The 19,732-nt window shown below is 43.8% G+C and overlaps 1 protein-coding gene across 1 annotated transcript in view; it reads left to right on the plus strand.

The window, feature by feature from the left end:
- Positions 1-17,773, plus strand: part of lrriq1 (leucine-rich repeats and IQ motif containing 1) — a 37,035-nt gene extending 19,262 nt beyond the window's left edge. The window contains exons 15-23 of the mRNA XM_071203336.1: positions 4,495-4,755; positions 5,414-5,594; positions 7,717-7,842; positions 8,472-8,561; positions 9,428-9,546; positions 10,110-10,181; positions 10,281-10,369; positions 13,695-13,796; positions 17,602-17,773. Coding sequence (XP_071059437.1) covers positions 4,495-4,755; positions 5,414-5,594; positions 7,717-7,842; positions 8,472-8,561; positions 9,428-9,546; positions 10,110-10,181; positions 10,281-10,369; positions 13,695-13,796; positions 17,602-17,627 — 1,066 coding nt within the window. The 3' untranslated portion in view covers positions 17,628-17,773. The remainder of the gene's footprint in view (positions 1-4,494; positions 4,756-5,413; positions 5,595-7,716; positions 7,843-8,471; positions 8,562-9,427; positions 9,547-10,109; positions 10,182-10,280; positions 10,370-13,694; positions 13,797-17,601) is intronic.
- The last annotated feature ends 1,959 nt before the right edge of the window (positions 17,774-19,732 follow it).

A 19,732-nucleotide genomic window follows, 5' to 3' on the forward strand; every position in this document is an offset into this window, starting at 1 on the left:
TTAAAAAAAGATTTATGAATGCTACATCTCCTAATATTACAGAGACAATTCTCTATTCTTTTTACTTATAATTTAACTACTATGTGTGAAGTGATACACAATTCCACACCATTAGCAAGAAAATACCAATTCTCTAAAGGTTTTTTCCTCTTGATTCAATCAGCACTGTTTGTTTGATCAATAGGACTTTTGAAGAAAAAGACCCTGAAGAAACATGCAAGGCACGAGGAAAAGCCCTACATGGATTACAACAAGGGCTGCACAGTTATTCAAAATGTTATCCAAATTGCATTATGGACTATTATCAAAATCGCAGTCAGCGCAATATCTGTTGAAAAATATTTAAAAAAATCTGAATGAACTGTTGTGGAGTTGTTGAGATGTCCCGGCCTACAACAAGACTTATAATAAAATAAAAGATAATTCCCTCAGTCAAAATAATTGCAATTTGTTATTTTTTCAAAAAATGACAACCCTTATGATAACCCTCAAAAACAGATCACTTTGCAAACCGGACTAAACTGAACAGGATAAGCGAATTGAAATAACTACGAATCTATTGACAAGGTTTCACATTACGCGTTTCACGTTGTGCCGATCGGCCCGCGGGACAGACAGACACGCAGCCGTCAGGAATGTCAGCTATCCTCTTGTTATGTCTGATACGCAGGGCGTAGTGGGGCTTAAGACAACGTCCATCTATTTTCACAAGTCCTTGTATGTCGCTGGCCTCTGCACACGTTGACGCTGCTCTGCGAGACGGACCACCAACACTTAAAACGGTGGTCAGCTCTCTGCTTATCTTCGTGACCCCTCCAAATTACTCGGCGCAAAAGATGAAAGGTGGCGGCGGCTACCAGCCCGGGTCACAGCGAGGACTCCTATGGCTCGGGGGGTCCCTCTGCCTCACCCCTCACTGTTTGCCCTCTACCCCCCTGGCCTCTGGACAATGATCCTTTCTGCGGACTTTGCAAGGACCAACACGGCCATTTAACCCCCGGCCTGACCTTGTGTCTGACTGAGGTTCAGAGGAGGTGAGCAGAGTGCCACACGCCGCCGCGCTGTGACTGTAAGGTGGGGCGCCATGGGGTTTATCAGGGGTCCGGTTTCACAACTTCTCTCTGCAGGGTGCAGAGTGCAGGCTGAATCCTTTGTTCCTCACAAAAAGCCTACATTTTACACCAAAAATCTCTTTCTATTAATACAAAGTTCAAGAAGCACACGTTAGTTCTGTGTTCTCGAGATGTATGATGGGGAATCCATAAACAAACTATCGAAAGTTAAGTTATATAAATTATTTTAGTGTCTGCTTTTTTCCACTTGCTATGTTCTGTCTTCACCAACAAACCGTGTGAAAGACCCTCGGAGAGACACGGATTAGTGCAGCAGAATATAATGAATCTTTCACTTTTCTCTTCAACATAGAAATGGCATATGGCCCCGGTTAGGAGACACAACACTGCAGTTATTTAACAACATACTTTACCTGGATCTAATTTATCTCTGGCACGAATGTCCGTTGCGTCACATACACCCACCGTAACCTGTGATGTACAAAGAGAAGTGGATACAGAAAAACAGCGGGGAGCTTTGAAGACGTTTTTACCATAGAGGCTAAATTATATAATCTTAACTTCAGGCTCCGTCACCTGATGCGGTTGTGCCCAAAATACCTTTCCCCCTTACATTTACATTAGGAAAAGACGTCTGTACATCAGTGGCTGGGAGGTGGGGTTATATGAAATGTTAGTGCATATATTCTATGGACCTAAAGTAAGACAGATCCAGGTACTTTTATACCAGGAAGTCATACTTTCTTTAGCTTCATGAGCTTCTGAACATATTTTATAGAAGGAATGGGGGCCCGCCTCCAACACAATCCCAGTATCCCCAAAAAAGACATTCACATTGGTTTTGTATTGGTATACTGGTCTGCTTTGAGGATAGGAACATTTTTTGAAGTCTACTTTAAAGGGGACCTATCGTGCAAAATGCACTTTTTGATGTCTTTTATACATAAATATGTGTCCCCGGTGCGTCGGGGAACTCACGCAGCGTCAGCAAATAAAACCCTCTCTCGTTTCCTCCGTACCCAAATCTCTAAAAACGGGGAACAACGGAGCTGATCCAGATTTGCGCCCGATATGACGTAATATCTGAAATGTGGACCCACGGGCCAATCAGAAACGTTGCTATCAGAAACAATGCCCGACTGTTTTGGACGTAATATGGTCGGCGTTTACATTAGCATGGCTAACACTCAGAGCTAACCTGTACTGGAGAGCATGTGTGTGAAGAAGCAGGAAGTAAAAAGGAACTCACCTTGTGGTATAACCGGCAAGAGAGAAAGCCTTTGAGCTCCAGACTGTTTCAGATCCTTGATAATCCATGATATGGAGTTTCATCACCGCAGCATTTAGTTTAGACAGTAGCTGCCGGGTCCCGCATGAGCTCAGCCCCTCCTTTTTTTTTAAATACATTTTTCTTTTTTTAAAGCTTTATCCCCAAATCAGCACTTTTGAAACAGGAAGTGAAATAGAGGGATATGAGGCATGGCTAGAATGGGTGATCTGTTTGGTATTTTGACTAAAACACTTCATAGACATATTTTTTATACATTTTATATATCTGAGACTTATTCTATTGCCTAAAAATAACATGATAGGTCCACTTTAAAGCAATACTCAAATGCCCATATGCACATGTAAGAGTCATCGGTGGAATTTAAGATCTATTACTACCAGGATTACAATGTCAGAGATGGGGATCAAATTCACATTCCCAGTTTCTGTCCTCTGTAAAGATGAACTGAAACTCACATGTGGGCTTCAGCAGTCTGACTCGGAACACGTGAGTAAGCTACAGTCTTGCATATTTTCTCTTGTACTCTCTAAAGAGTATCGCTTCACACGCAACCACGTTTTAGTCATTTTGGCGAGCTGGTGTCTTTCCTAAGGTTGATCATAAGCTGCATCTGTACAGCCACTGCTGCAGAAGCACATCAATCTGCAATACATCACCCACACACCCACTTCATTATATCTAGCACAGGTTTTGTGTTGACCGCTGCTTCTCTTGACTTTCTTGCAGCAGGTATGGCAGCCATGACTTTTTCTTCCCCAAAAGCAATTTTTTAAATGTAGCTATTCCACGGGGAATTTTTTTCCTTAAACATACTTTTCGTTTTGAATGCACACTTGTCGACCGTGGTTAAATTCCCAAAACAAAAAAATCACTCACAACCTTACGAAAATGTATAACATATGCATTTTGTTTGCTTTGTACAGCCCTTTGAGGCATTTCTTGTGATTTGGGGCTGTAATATAAAACATTTAGTTTTTTTTTATTTGATTTGATTTACACAGCCAAAGTTATTGAAAAAATATATAGGTTAAAAGCGTTTTATTGATCATTCCTACTCTCTTATAACAGTGGTTTACATGTTGATGGTGACCCTGCAGTGAACCAGCAGGTAATGGGGGGCAGGGGGGGGGAGGGGGTCAGTGGGGTCACAATCCTTCTGGACCCCGCGACTGCCCCCCCTCTCTGGTCCCACTGAGAGCGAAGAGCCGGGTCTTTGTGGAGCAGAGGCTGCACTACCTGAGGCTACTGGCCCTCAGACTGCTGGGCTCTGAAGCGTCTCTGCCCCCCCAGGGATGAACACTGGGGCAAAGCATTGCTAATAGAATAATTAAGTTCCTATTGAGGTGGCTTTGTCGTCCGTTTATCCCTCAATGAAAGAGACATTATATGGAATACACAGAGCAGTCAGGCAGCTCACTCACACTCACTTCATTCACCTCAGACGAACCGGGCGAGAATAAAACACTTAATGTCTGATATTCCCTTCATTAAGATTCTCTAATACTGTTTCAGTTTTAGACGGTGCTCCAGTTCCTCTGAATGTCATGTGGTTGTTTGAGTCATTAAAATACACAATGCCATCGAGCAGTTATTAAGCAAAGATACTGCTGGTAGGGTTTAATATGATTATATACATGTTTGTTGTGTCAGAAACACAACATTTGTATTTGGTAGGTTGATTAAATAAAAAAAAGAACTTTAAAGAATCCCCAATTTGCACTTTTTTGACTGTTTTCCAGTTCTACTGATCCACAGCTCCGATATGATCTACTAATAATATTTCCAGTGTCCAACTAATCGCAGTACAACAACAAGTCATAACTAAATGAAAGCTAACATGTTTACATTGAAAAAAACATTCAAACTGGAAGACAGCATGATGTGTAGTATATCTACACTAGCATTGGCAAATTACTTAAGTTTAGTACATTAACATGTAATCAGTCATCCCATTTGAAAGACATTCTAGAAATAGAGAAACTACACATGGAAATCAGCCAGAAGATACATCTGGGATAAAGCTTTTTCTCTTTTTTGAGATTAATTAATTAACTTTCATGTTCCCCAATACAACCGGCTTTACGAAACCACACCTAAAGCAGTGTTGTGTGTGTGTGTGTTTGTCCACAGTAAAGCCTCGTCTTCCCTGGATGCCGTGAAGTCCTCCTGCCGACACTTCGCTGAGGCTCTGCAGCTGGCTGAGGACCAGAGGTACGCCCATGAGTACGGAGACACCACTGTGACTGCAGGCGCAACAACACCTGAGGAAACACTCGACATGGACAGTAGCTATACTGAAGACCACAGAGAAATGGAATCCACGGGACGCGTCTCTCCAGGTCTTCCAAACCGAGACGATACCAGATGCAGCAACTGGACTTCTGAGGATAAGTACGCCGCAGAAATCCAACATCACACATTTAACACTGTTGCAACACGTCCACACACCGGGCCGACACGTGTTCACCCCTCGACAACTTCCTCCAACCATGAGGATCTGAACCTCCAAAGGTCATTTACCACATGCTATTGTTATTACTATTTCATCTATTACGATTCAATGGTGTTTGAATGCGTTGTCAAGCACTTTGTGACTATGTCTGGGAAAAGCGCTTTATAAATACATTTCACTTACTTACTTACTATTGACCGGTGAAATCAGCTTTCCAAACCAAAAGCCACACAAGTGTACTTTGCTAACTGAAAGCAAACACTATTTTTTATGTAATCCTTCATATAGCAGGAGAGCATTTGATTAGTGTCTCCTTCAGAGCATGCTCCACCGCCGGAGCCTCCTCTCTGTGATTTACCGCAGGAGATGTCGAACATATTTTGAACACGCAGCTTCATCGTTAACATCTCCGGGAGGGCGATAGATCTCTGATGGGAAGGGTGGCCGTGGACAGGCCGACAGTGGACAGGCCGGCACCCTCCAGAGTCCTGCTCTCCAGATGTCCGCTCGGAAATCAACTCAAACGAAGGTGCTGTGACACCTCGCTCATTCTGTGTGTGTGTGTGTGTGTGTGTGTGTGTGTTCTTTCTTAAGTAGCACAGCAGCAGTCGGGATCCAGCAGCCGTGTGCTTACAGACAGAGACGTGGGAACGTCAGCCGCCCCTCCACAGCAGAGGAGGGGGGAGGAAGAGGAGGACGAGGAGGAGAGCCAGCGTCAGGACCTGCCTTTTTAAATGGGAGCGTTGTCGCTCAGCATTATGCAGCAAGTGTCATCCAGGTAAGACGAGTTTAAGTCCAACAAGTGGAGTCATGCGATAATTACAGGGCAACAGCTTCCATAATCAGTTACATTTTACATATTTGTTGTCATTTGCCTATTTTTCCAACATTCTCCAAAACCTTTTCCCTCTGATCTTATTTTGGAAGGACACGGAAACAAGAACTGGAAATACACAAATGTTCCGTTCACGTAGAACGATCCAGCCGGAGTATGTAACTTGTGTCACCAATGCAACAAGAGGCAAAATACCCAGATTAATGTCTGAGGTTTAGGCCCAATCCCAATCCACGCCCTACACCCTCCCCCTCCGTGAGGGAGTGAACTCCGTGGAGTGACACTCGCCGCTCAACGAGGCTCCTCCTGTCAGATGGAGGGAGTAAACACAGCGGCAGGCTTTGGGACGGCCTCCCCTCTCCGGCACCAACAGGAAATGCCCTAACTGTAACAACGGTTTCAAATCAGCATCTCTTGGACAAAAAATTCAAATGAATAACTCAAATAAAACTCCAAACATCTTTCATTGTGTTTCAAAGCTCTTAGTTTTAAACCTGATGTTTATAAGCTTCTTAGTTTTTGCAACAGTCTGTAAATATACACAACTTTATAACAAAATGCACACATTTACCTTTTTCTAGACTAAACACAATTTGATCCTAAGTTAAAAACATGAGGTCATCATGAGGTCGTTAACATCGCAGTGTATCAGAGGATGTTTGCTGGAACTACTTAACAGCGTGTTTCCTGACGGACACACACAGCGTGACTCCGGTCAGGATAGCCCACTCCCCCTCCACACTTGTTGGTTTGGAACAGCACTTAATGTGGGGGACCCTCCGCGCGAACGGAGGGGTAGTGCGTAGGGGTAGTGCGTAGGGTGTGGTTTGGGATTGGGCCAAAGTGTAGAATTTTTTTTCTCCACCAACACTGCAGTTGCACCACCTTCTGACAGACTATTTTTTCTGAGCTCATAAAGTACAAATATCCATCTATCTATCTATCTATCTATCTATCTATCTATCTATCTATCTATCTATCTATCTATCTATCTATCTATCTATCTATCCATCTATCCATCTATCCATCCACCTATCTATCCATCTATCCATCTATCCATCCATCCATCCATCCATCTATCCATCCATCCATCCATCCATCCATCTATCTCCTTAATTGACTCCACCTCTTAGATCTTTTCTAATCATCATGTCTAAGTCCACTTCAGTCGACCCATCCATTAGAGCACTGTGTCCACAGATGCATTGGAAACTAAAGAAGACTGCATGAGAACAACTCAAATGTCAGAGAACCGAAATGATCAAAAACATCTGGTCAATTTGAGGCAATTGGTCAATTCAATTTTTGGTTTGTTGGTTTATCGTTGCGTTTATGAAATGTCTGAAAATAGGAAAAAGGACCAATCCCAATTTCCCATAATGTGCAGTCTTCTGATTGGTTGTTTGGTCCACCCACGAGCAGGAACACGAGCGTCCAGTAAGCTTGAGTGAGCAATTGTAATTATTGTAAAGAAAAAACAAACTTCACTATTTCATTCAGCTCGTTAACCTGTCAATGTGTGATTAAGCGCCTTCCTGCTACAACTAGAATGTTCCAGTGAATATTTTCATTGTCACCCTTCAACATTTATCTTCATTCCTCACACGTGTTACGGAGGCTTATTCTGCTAATCCTCTGTGCAGAGGCACATGCTGCTGTTCTAAAAAACATGCTACTCAACACTTCTCCCAAATCCCTCCGCATCACCCAAAGTGTTTGATGGGTCCTCAAGGGCTCTCGGAGGGAGGAGGTGGGAGTGGAGGAACTGTAGAAAAGTGTGTTGTGGCGGGATGGGGGATTCTGGGTGATTAATCAGATTCCAAAGAAGTGCGGTAGTAAGACTTCTAGGATTCCTGCTCGGCTCTACTTGAAGTGAAGTGTGCCCCCGCGGCCCTCTGGGAATTGGAGGATTTAGAGGCTCACTGGAGCTCCATTTGTCTCCGTCCGGAGTCACGCAGAGTTCAGACAGCAGAACACTGCGCAATTAAGAGAGCGGTGAACATGCTTTATCTCTCTCATATTTACCTCGTGATTCATGGAGTTTTTTTCTTTATTTTTTCTTCAGGCGCTTTGGAGGGGCTTCTCTCTGAGGAGGAGGCTCGCCTCTGCTCTGGCTGCTGTCAGGCGCCCCGACGCGGCAGAGGACGACACCTTTGACGAGGTGGACGTGGAAGAATTTGACTTCGATGAGGTATGTGCTCCTCACGGTTCAGTTGTTGCTTCCCCCACGACCTCTCCGACACACACACTTGCACAGACCTGGATGTTTAATAACTATCCAACATTGTATCCATACAGTTCCCGCATAAATAAAAACATGCATAAACACAGACATATGCACACGCATGCAGGAACACCTGTGGGAAAAGGGGCGGTGGTGGCGAAGTCGATAGGGTCTTGGCTTGGCAACTGGAAGGTCACCAGTTCAAGTCCCGGCAAGACCAAGTGCTACCGAGGTGTCCCTGAGCAAGGCACCGTTCCCTACACTGCTCCCCGGGCGCCGTTCAAAATGGCAGCACACTGCTCCTAACACTCGGATGGGTCAAATGCAGAGAAACAATTTCCCCACGAGGATTAATAAAGTATATCCAATCCAATCCAATCCAAAGACACCAACAAATACAGGTCCAGAAACATGACTATTTAGAGAGTGTGTGGGACAGAAACTCCCTCTGTAGGAACTCAGGGATTTCAGCCTTTGCAGACCCTTTACATGCACTAAAGCCTATATAACACTCTACACAACCCTCTTTGTTGTTCTGCTCTTGTCCTTTCCAGAAATATGCAATTACCGGTAAATACACGTGTTTTCTTTCGTAGGCAGCGCTGGAGAAACAGTGGACATTGTCCCTTCCTGAGGACTCCCCTCCCAGACGTCACCTTGTGTCAGACCAGCCACGGTCTCTGAAGGTGACATGTTAGACTCTGAAAGCCTGGTGCCTTAGTGAAAGTGGTCCACCAGCCCACCCTGTGTGATGCCAATGGAAGAGCTCGTTTCTTTCTCGTCTCGACCATCGCCCCTTTCAGGATTCCCCTCGCTCTCCTCTTTCAATTTACTCTCCTGAAAAACAAGGTTATTTCCTGGAGGGCTGACGGTTGCTCGGATCAGACCAGCAGATGTCATTTTTCACACCGGTGTATCGTCCCCCCGTCCCCGAAAATGCTCTGACAAATACCTGCAAAGAAAACATGCACTTGATTTAAATGTTAGTGGACATTCTTGTACACATCATATTTCATTTTACACATACTCAGGACTATATCGTCTAGAGAGGCACATATTTTTACATTTAGAGTTCAAGCCTCACAAACTTCTAAAAACACACATGTTTTTTAATTTTCTAATTCAATTTTCAAATGTAAAGTGGAAATGGAAGGTTTGAATGAAATCCTCCTTAATCGTCCCACACATGTACGTACAGTATACACACTGTAGTACCGCATACACAACGAAAGTTAGTCTTGGCTTTATACCCATGCTTGGGTAGCTATTTCACATCGACCAGAGATCAGCGATCTGGTGCTCAAGTGCACCTCGGCAGTGCCCAGGAGGCAAAACGGGCACCTCTCAAGTCATCAGTCCTCCCAGAATGGCCCAAGTCACGTCTCTCCAGATAGAGCGACAGTCGCCCATATGTAAAGAACCACTTCAGTAAATGAACAACTCTTTGAAGCCAATTTAGGACCCAATAAACAAGTTATTTAAAATCGCTCTAACTGTAAAAGTGTTAAGAACTTTGGATTATTGCTGACACTGTTCTATGTATCTGTTTCAGCCTCCTGTTCACTTTCCTGCACCCTCTGAGTATATGCTCTCACCCCCGCCTGTGTGGAGGCCGAAGCAGGCCTGGGTGCCTCCAGAACAGGCTGCTGAACAGAGAGGTTCCCCTGAGAGGTACACTCACCCACAGCCTTCTTACTGCCTGCCATTTGGTTCCAAACATCTTACAAATGATATGGCGTTTCATCACGGCAGCATTTAATTTAGACAGTAGCTGCCGGGTCCCGCATGAGCTCAGACCCCTCCTCTTTCATTTAATCAATTCCTTTTATTTTTTAAAGCTTTATCCCCAAATCAGCACTTTAGAAACAGGAAGTGAAACAGAGGGATATGAGGCATGGCTAGAACGGGTGATCTGTTTGGTATTTTGAGCAAAACACATATTGTTATATATGTGAGACCTATGCTATTGCCTAAAAATAGCATGACAGCTGACCTTTAAGGAGGATGTACCAATAAACTGAGATTCATGCGACACAGACTTTGTAATATTCATATATTTAAAACAAAGGCAATGGATAGGAATGACATTAGATTTCACATTGCTTATTGTCCATGTCATGATATAGGATTTGCTCCAGAACTAAAGCGCCACCTACCTTAAAGTCTTTAATAAAGTGCGGTAAAAAAACATTTAACAACTTATTTTAAGCGCTTTAATCTCTGTGTGATTTCAGAAGCAAGTCTCCTGCTTCAGCGTCGGCGCTCAGCCGACTCTCTGAAAGATCGGAAAAGATTATAGAAGAATGGTAAATCATCGTCTATATATCTTCTGTTGATGTGAGTTTTGTTATTTCACTGAATGTAATTACGTGTGTGATAGTCTGACCTTTCTTTTTGTTTTTCAGGGGGTTCACTCACAGCCACACAGCTCTCCAGATGCTCAAGAGAGCTCGGAAGATGAAGTCAACTAAACAACAGCAGAGTAAACGTAGAGGTGAGTGTCTAAAAGGATACCGTTTTAAATACACACTCAGTTTCCAGATAATTACTGAAGGTACACCCGGCTTAAAGGTGGGGTTGGTAAGAACGGAGAAACCAGCTAGAGAGCGCTAGAATTTGAAAGTAAGCAGCCGAAAAAAACCAGACTTCCTCACAGAGCCCCTCCTCCAACACACACGCACGCGCACATGACCAACGAGGGCACGGGATAAGTTTGTGCCCCGATGGAAGGCTGACAGGCAGGTAGGCCATCCAGTTACTTTAGCCGGGCCGGCTCAGATGATTGGTCGTGCTTTTCACAGCGCCACGGCTTCCACGCATGACATTTTTTAAATGTATTTATTGTCAAAGCATTTAATGTACCGTAATTTTCGGACTATAAGGCGCACCTGAATATAAGCCGCAGCAGCTAAATCAGGGATCACCAACTACATTTGTCCAAGGGCCGAAATGTAACCAATAGACACTATCGCGGGCCAGCGATTTTTATATAGCCCAGAATTTTATAAATAGTATTCAGATTACTTTTGGAATACTTTTGGAATACTTTCTTTTTCCATAACAGATGGGTATGTTTTGGTGAACAGGAGACACGTATTTTACTGTTCTAATGGCTTATCAAGAACTCAAACACAACATCTTGGTGTCATTCTGGACAGCTCTCTCATCTGCACCCACATCAAAAACATCACCCTGACTGCATTCTTTGTACCGTCTTAAAACCTTTCCTTGGAATATGTTATGCATTGTAAGGCGTCCTTGGGTGCTTTGAAAGGCGCCCTAAATATAATTAATTATCATTATTATTTATAATTATTATTATTCTGAAACTATGTAATAACTTTTAAAACTTTTTCCAGTCACTTGCCCCATGCCTTCAGCAGCAGCAGGCCATTCACTTTGATTTGATCCCGTTATGAAATGTCATCATTTCGACAATAAAGAAATGCTACATAAACGTTATCTTGTACATTTTATCCAACCATCTCCGTTTCTAACTTTCAATATATTTTAAAAGAGATCTCTCTCTCTCATCTGCGTGCGGGGGCGGGGCCTCACAGACACGCTGCATCTCTCTCTCGCTCACAGACATGCTGCAGCGCTGTGCAGTGTGCACACAGTTCTGCCGGTAATGAATATTACATTTTGTGAGGAAACTTTTCCACCAATAATTCCAATAAGTATTCCAAAATGTATTCACTTCAGGTTTACGAAAGTAACTGTAATCAGATTACTCGTTTTTCAAATGTAACGCGAGCTGAATACAGTTGGCCTACTTGATTTTTGTATTCTGATTACGTAACGCCGTTATGTATTCCGTTACAACCCAACCCTGCTTCTTGGCTACTGTCCCGCAGCTCCAGCCTCTCTGTTGGACTCTGTCGCAGCGGGGCTACTGCTGTGGTGCGGAGCGCATTAACCAGACTCTTCACAACTAAGGATCACTTCTTCTTCAGGGGAGGGAAGGTTTCACAGTACGCAGTCTACTGTCCCGCAGCTGCTGCCTCTCTGTTGGACTCCGGTACTGCACCTTACTCACGAGACGTTGTAAACAAAGACATGGGCAGGGGGCGAACGCAGTAACCACTCCACCAACGCCACAGTCACCCCGTCGTGCGGGCCGGATGAGAATGTCTGGTGGGCCGGATGTGGCCCGCGGGCCGCCAGTTGGTGGTCACTGAGCTAAATTGAATGATGTGTACATATATAAGCCGCAGGTGTTTTAATGTTTAATCACCGTATGTAAGCAGTCCAGCCTTTCGGAACCCGTTGGTGATCGTGGATGTTTTGACACTCCTCCACGCCGTCAGGATCCACTCGCAAACTTGAGCAAAAGTTGCTTTTCGCATGCGACCAGTTTTGGTGAATGATTTATCGCCGCTAGTCCTCCACGCCTCCCACTGAACGAAGGGTTTGTGCATGAAAACGTCCTTTGCACAAACTGTCTCGCTCTCGTAATGTCTGTCTGTCTTGCTCTCGTTCTGTCTCTCGGTTCCACTTTTACTTTTGCGCGCTACCCGTCTCACTCTTTTCCGGCCTCCAGCTTTTCCTGCTGGAGCCCGCCGCTTAAAGGTGGGGGGCGCGGACCGCCATAGAGCCCATAGAGTTAAAGGTGGTGGACTGCAACCTGTAAAATCCATAGATTTAGGAGGTCCCCTAGTGGCCGTTAGCTGTAACAATCCATAGATTAGCCGCACCGTTATATAAACCGCAGGGTCGAAAAATGGGGAAAAAGGCGCGGCTTATAGTCCGAAAATTACGGTATTCTTTGCTATCGGGATGTTAAGAGCATTCCATGGAATATAACAACAAGTGTTTCTGAAGTGAATTTGAACCTTTAAACTTCACATCTCAAACACAACTACAATAACTTTAGAGGTGGCATTGCGTTATACTGACAAGTGATTCTATTATTTTGTCCACCCTATCTACATCTATGAGGGTCGACTTAATAACATCAACACCTCCATGTAACAAGTTTGCATTTGTGTTCTTGTATATGGAATGTTTTAGCTTCTTATCCAATTAGCATAAAGTTACATGAAATTACAACAAATATAAAGATAATGCCGGCAAATCCCGAAAGCTCTTGTGTTTTCTTTGAGCTAATAAATCGCTCAAATACAAAGCTTTCTTTAATCAGTAATCCTTCTTCACCTGAGGCGATGTGTCTTCCTGTCTCCTCGTTCCTAATCTTTAACTCCAGATATCCCTTACAATATGGAAGGAGCTGCTTTTGGACATAAACCCATTTTCCAAAACGGGAACAAATCCACACCCATTATTGCCTCTTTTCATTCTCGTCTTTGTTCCTTCAGCCGCGCTTCAGCAGCCAACCTTTCCACCCCGCGTATGTTAACGAGCCATAACAGACAGCAGAAGCCAGGAGCTGTCGCCTCTTGTTGAGCCTTATTTGAGAGCCTGCGAAGGAAATAACGATTGCCAAGAAAGCTCTTGACAAGTCTTCCTGTGATGACTTTCATTCCCTCTCATTGTGGTGGTTGAGCAGTGGAAGGTGACCTCACCTCCGCTCTGCACCGAGGAACAGTAGTCCTGCCACGATTATCATGCCAACGTCATGTAGAGGGAGGCTGCCCTTTGATCAGAATTACAACGGCATGACTCCAATAGCAGGGCTCTTGTCATCTTGCTCCACCCGCACACAGGTCTATGTCTGAACTAACTGCTAATGGCATCTGCCTCAGTGGAACCAGAGCGCTGTTCTCAAATGTTCCGAATGTCATATTTTGGTTTTCTGTTTCTTGTTTGAAGCCTGCCGTGTCCTTCTTTGACCCTTTCTCTCTTTTTGTCTCTGCTAGATCCCTTTGACCGCCATTCCTCGGTCAACCAGTGCAGTTACCAGCTGGGACCAGTGGAGGCACGAAACAGGCCAACACAACACGACAGGAATGAAATAAAAGGTAGGGAAACACGCTACTCGTTTAAATAGACCTTTACATAGATTGAATGTTTAATGTTTAGACTTGAGACAGTTCATTCCATTCAGACCATTGACTGTTTATAGAAAGAGAGTGTGACGTCACCCATGTTGACTACGGTTTCAAAGTTTCTTCTTTGGCATGGAGGCGGCATGAAACCAAAATGATCTGACTCACAAATACAAAAATACCCAGACGATCCGGGAATCTGGGCCTATAGAGCATGCGACCTGTGTTTTCCTTAAACCCCGCCTCCAATCTGCAGCATCATTGCGGGTTAGATTCAGTCAAATTAATTTCCGAGGGAAAATAACTATGGATTTGACCCTTAGGGTATTTAACAATTCTAGGACAATCATTTAAAAAAAAAAAGGGCCTATTTACGTGTTCATCCTGGTAAGTTGATATATGTATACAAAAAAGTATCTGCTGATTTACAGATGTAATTGAAGTTCCAATTTAATTTAATGGGAAAAAATATGTGTTGAACCAATGACATCGCGTGACTGACGCATACGTTGTAGTACCACCGTTTGGCCACTACGAAATGTGCGTGCGTGCTGCTTAACTAAGGAAAATATAGATTTTTTACAACTTCATTATTTTCATAGTCTTGGCCATTGTCAGTGAGAATAACATGGAATGGTTTATGTGGTGAGATCTGCCAACATAGTGACATCACTGAAATAAAGTTTGAAGTACGGGTGAAAAATACATCACCATAGTAATTTTGGAAATATTATGCCTGTACTGTATAAGCAGTTTTTGTGGTTATTAAAACCAGAATGTTCCAGCAAAGCACAAACTACTTTCTGCAGATGCTTTCCCTTATTTTATAAAGCAATGGTTTGTTTTTTAAACCGAGTTGTATCTGAAGAATTTCTTAAAAAAACAAGTCTGTCATGTTTCTAAACAGAATATATCAGGAATAAGTCATCAACCATTTTTTATTAGAAATGGTTGCAAAAGCAGCACTTACACAAAAAAGACCCAGGTTGTATGAAAGCAGAATTTCTCCATCAAATTAACTCACTGGTAAGTACAAGCTTGATATTAAAACATGTATCTGGTTTCACATAACTTTCAGTATCAAGGATGACATTCTTCTTTAAAATGTCATTCTGATTGCTATGGATAATACAAACAATGTCAAAGAGTTAAGTGATTGACAGCTGTAAAGTAGATTGATAGTCCCAGTAGACGAACACATCTCCCTCCATCTTCCCCGCCCCCTGCCCTGAGGTGCAGACATGATTTGGCTTTGTGACATCCACAGCCAGACTTAAAAGGGAGGGAAGAGCTTGAGGGGGGGAGGGGGATTTGCTTTTATCATGCCTGTCTCCATCTTTCCTCCGCACCCCCCCCACACCAGGGTCAAGGCCTCACATCCACAGAGCTTGCGGTCATCCAGCAGTCAGAGCGTTTGCCAACAGGCAGTGAAGGGACTGGTCCAAGTCCAATGCTCACATTAGCCTGGAATAGCCTTAATAAGCCGTGCAGGAATATGTTTCCTTGTCATTTCATGTTAAAGTTATAAGAAAACGAGCGAATTGTGCCTTTTTAAAACTGGGATGTTATTCGTTTTGCTTCATCTTTTTTGGGTGGGTCGCTTTGGTAATTTGTAGAGTAGTTGTGAAGGAGTCGCCTCATTCTGCAAAAACTGATTTATTGTTGTCCAGGAAAAGATCAAGCAACAACTTACTCAAAAAAATGTAAGAATCTTTAATTATTTTTGCCAACTTTACAAGGCACTTTCATCAGACACTTATGCAGGTGTGGTGTGTCACCGTGACCACTGACACCAACGTGTTTGTGCTTTGGATAGACGTTCAGCCAACTGACAGTCGAGGACCGGCTCCATCCAAATGACATATTACCTTACAACAATATTTCCAGTTGTGTTTCTTTCCAATGTCCTTATCGCTCCTCTCTGCCCTTGTCTTGATCATTCATCAAACAGGACTGGTGTTTTTGAGAAGCAGCTCCATCAGCTGATAAAGGAAGAGTGTCTTTGGTTAAAACGTCACTCACATTCCCAATTTAACAAATCCTGCTAAATCTGTTACTCTAATGGCGCATTTCCACTACAGCGCGGTTTTAAGCGTGCCGTTTTTGGTTGCGTTTCCACTGGGCGTAGTTCCGGCTAGCGAGTACTTTTTCACAGTTTTCTGGCTCTCCAAAATCGAGGTTCTTTCCGGGCCAACAACCGGGCTGAGTATGCTAAACTAGAGAGAGAATCGCTGGCAACTACAACAAAATTAACATATTTGACCGTGATTTAATTGTAATACAGGTTTCAAAATGATGCCGAAGTAACAACATACTGATAGCGGTTAGTAAAAACCATGAAGTAATGCTTTGACAAGTCTGCAGACAGACGGCGGGCGAAAAACCCTTTAAAATGCGTGTTTTCTGAATGGAGATCGGCTAAGCTAACGTTGTATATGCTCCGTCCGTCCACACTCACAACAACGGCCTACAGACATGATAAAGCAGCGACTGTATTCTCCATGACACAGGCCGTCTGTGGTTTGTACTTGTTTCACTTGTGTCTAGTTTCTGAACAGATATGAGCAGGGCCGTATCCAGGATTTCCTAAATACGAGGTCCAAACATGTCAATTTTTGGGATTTTCATGATCTAGTTAGGTGCTTTTTCAGTCCTGTGGGGGGGGGTCACAAATTGGATAATATATTGATTTCAAACCATGTCAGTGGGCTGACGATGTCAGCATCAATTATTTTTGAAAGTGTAATACATGAGAATCAGTTGATTGTTACGATCTGGACGTGCAGAAGAGGCTAACATGATCACAACACATTGTCAACATTCACTTTCCATGTCTCTCTCCTTTAACCTGCAGCCTCTCTTCCATCTTCTTTAGTCTCCGTCTCCTTCCTGTTCATTACTCTCTCTGTCCTCTACTTCTTTCCTCCTCGTTCACTTGTCGTCCTCCTCATTCTCCCTCACGTTGTCTCTCACTTGTCTCCTCCTCCTTGTCTCCCTCACTTGTCTCCTCCTCACTTGTCTCCTCCTCACTTGTCTCCTGCCAGTGAATCAAAAGCAATTCAGCCATTTCGTTCATTTCACTTGTTTGTTTGCTTTATTGTTATTTATTTAAATCTGTTTGGTTTGATTCTCAAAAGAGAACAAAGATGTAAGCAAACAGTGTTTTATATTATTATATTATGTTATTATGACTTCATAACTGCAATAGATGTATGTTGTTTTAAAATCATGCCTATTGTTATAGATAAACAGATGGGGTTATGAAGCCTACATTATTTTGTGTGACTGTGCCTGCAGTTCCTCCCTGACTTCCATCTCTCTCTCTCTCTCTCTCTCTTCTCTCTCTCTCTCCTCTCTCTCTCTTTCTCTGTCTCTCTCTTCTCTCTTCTCTCTCTCTCTCTCCTCTTTTCTCTCTCTCTCTTTTCTCTCTCTCCTCTTCTCTCTCTCTCCTCTCTCTCTCTCTCTCTCATCTCGCTCTAGTCTCTTCCTTACCAAAGCTGAGCATTCGGACTACGTATGTCTTTTCATTATATATGAGTCAGTGTGTCATGTAAAAAGAAAACAATTAATGTTACTTTCAATGTTTACTCAAATTGAAATGAAAGAAAAGCATTTACAACGTTTGTTAAAAGTTAATCCTTCTGACATTGGGTGAATGTAATTAGCTCTCCAGCTAGTTTGTTCACGCAATTTAAACCAAAGTTTATCCTATAGCTGCAATATAAGTTAGTGTGCATGTTGTCGGACGTCCACTGACTAACGTAGAGCGTTCACACAGGACCTGCTGCTCATATGATGTCCTGATGAGCAGAAGCACAAGCAGCCGCTGGCCTCAGATCTCTAGATACCTCATCACTCCTTCGCTGCTCCGATACAAGTCCGGGCTGCGGAGGTTTGTTGATACATGTCGTCTTCTTCAGTTTGCTTTAACAGAGGCTACGTAGTTATGCAGCTCCCCCATCGTCAGTAAATGAAGTACTACAAAGAACCCCGTTTCGTGCAATTATTTCACAAGTTTTGTTATAGACACAGCTCGGAAAATATTACCGAGGTCCGGACCTCAGTGACCTCAATGGTGGATACGCCATGGAGCTGTGAGCTTGAGTGCTGATGTTGGTTTTGTGTTTCGCATTGAAGATGACATCACGGCTCCGCCTACACTGCGTTACTATAGTTACTGCCCCAGCTACTAAACTGTAATGGAAACGCAACATAAAGTGAGCCTGGCCTACCAAGGCCTAACTATACCGTGCTAAGCCGCGCGAGGCCCTGCTGTGGAAATGCGCCATAACGAGCCCCGTTTAGAGGTTTTCTTAATTCAACAGATTTTTGTATTTTATTACGTTGCGTTGTTGGAGGAGCTCCGGTCAGAAGAATTTCATTGGCATTTCTACGCTGTAGCTTTGTGCATATGACAATAAAACCTTTGAATCTTGAATCTGTAAAATGGGCTAAGGAGTCGACTCAACACGATCCGTTACTCGAACCTGCTCGGTTTTAGGGGTTTTCTAAATCAACAGATTCTGTATGATGGGTTAAGGACTTGACATATATCCCTCACTTTCACTTTATCTGCATATTGAAGTATGAATGCTTGTTGTTTGCATGTCGTCTCCTCCTGAATGTTGTACGTCTCTTTGTATTTCTGATGGCACCTGAGAAAAGGAGTGGCTCTACTCATCTCATTGTACCCGTACGATGACAATAAAGGATCACATTCTATTCAGCTGCCTTTTCCCAAGGTGATTGTGAGGTAGCAGCACCGGTGGCGCTGTAGCTGGTGCTCAGGTCTGTAAACGGGCCTTCCTCCCCTCCTGCCCCCCTGGTCCTGACCTGTGGGAGCACCCCCTCCTCCGGATCCGTCCCCAGCGCCCGGGGACTCTCAGCCCGGCCCGGCCCAGCCTCGCTCCCCGACAGGGGCTAACGTTTCAGGCTTTGAGTCAAGCCCCTTCTGGAGGTGATTAGCCCCAAACCCATGACAGATTCTTTCCAAGATATCCGACGCGGCGTGTTTATTTTATCCGGGCTCTTTGTGTGGATGTGCTGGACATGAGTAACCCACTTGAAATGGGTATCAGCTTACATACCCAGAGAGGGAGATAGAGAGGGAGAGAATGGAGCAGAGCCACAAAACATTTTCTCTTTAGAGGCAAAACATGTAGAAACACACTTCCCCTTTTTGTGTGGTTTGTATCATCATGTGTCTGTGTGCAGCAGATGTTGTGAAAGCGTTTCTCCTTGGTTCTCCTCTTACTTGTTCACCGACTCCTTTCACTCAAGCCCCCCAGGCACACACCCCCTTCCAGCCTCCTTCTTCCAGTCCACCAAACATCCGTCCTCATGTCAGAGGGACACATGGGTATATATTTTTATTTCAGACTGGAACCCCTACCTCCTGAGCACTTAACTCGATTTCACACTGCAAGTCCTCTACAAAGTCCAGCTGAAACACAATCGTCTTGTTTATCATCCATCCTCCAAAATAACTTCATGTCAGACTATTTACCACCATTCATATGCATTCAATTTCACCCCCATTATCTCCCATTTATCTCAGGCAGTGGAGCGCTCTCCTCATGGAGTATGTTTGAGATGCTCTGGCACACTTAAGGAAGAAACCAGCAGAGCTAATGTATATTTGGGCAAAGTCACTCAGTAAGACGGACAACCAACTAACAACTGACTTAAGATCTTAAGATGGCAGGCTTTCCGCCTCACCTTCCACATTGGCATCCTGTTTGCCTTCAGACGTGGAGGACACGCTACAAAACTTTGTTTTATTACCTTAAAGGTGGGGTAGGTAATTTGAGGAACCAGCTGGAGTGCGCTATCTGCCACTTCCTCACAGAGCCCCTCCTCCAACACACACGAACGCGCACATGACCAATGAGGGCACGAGATCAGTTAGT

The sequence above is a fragment of the Pseudochaenichthys georgianus genome, chromosome 6, assembly GCF_902827115.2.
Source record: "Pseudochaenichthys georgianus chromosome 6, fPseGeo1.2, whole genome shotgun sequence".
Lineage (NCBI taxonomy): Eukaryota > Metazoa > Chordata > Actinopteri > Perciformes > Channichthyidae > Pseudochaenichthys > Pseudochaenichthys georgianus.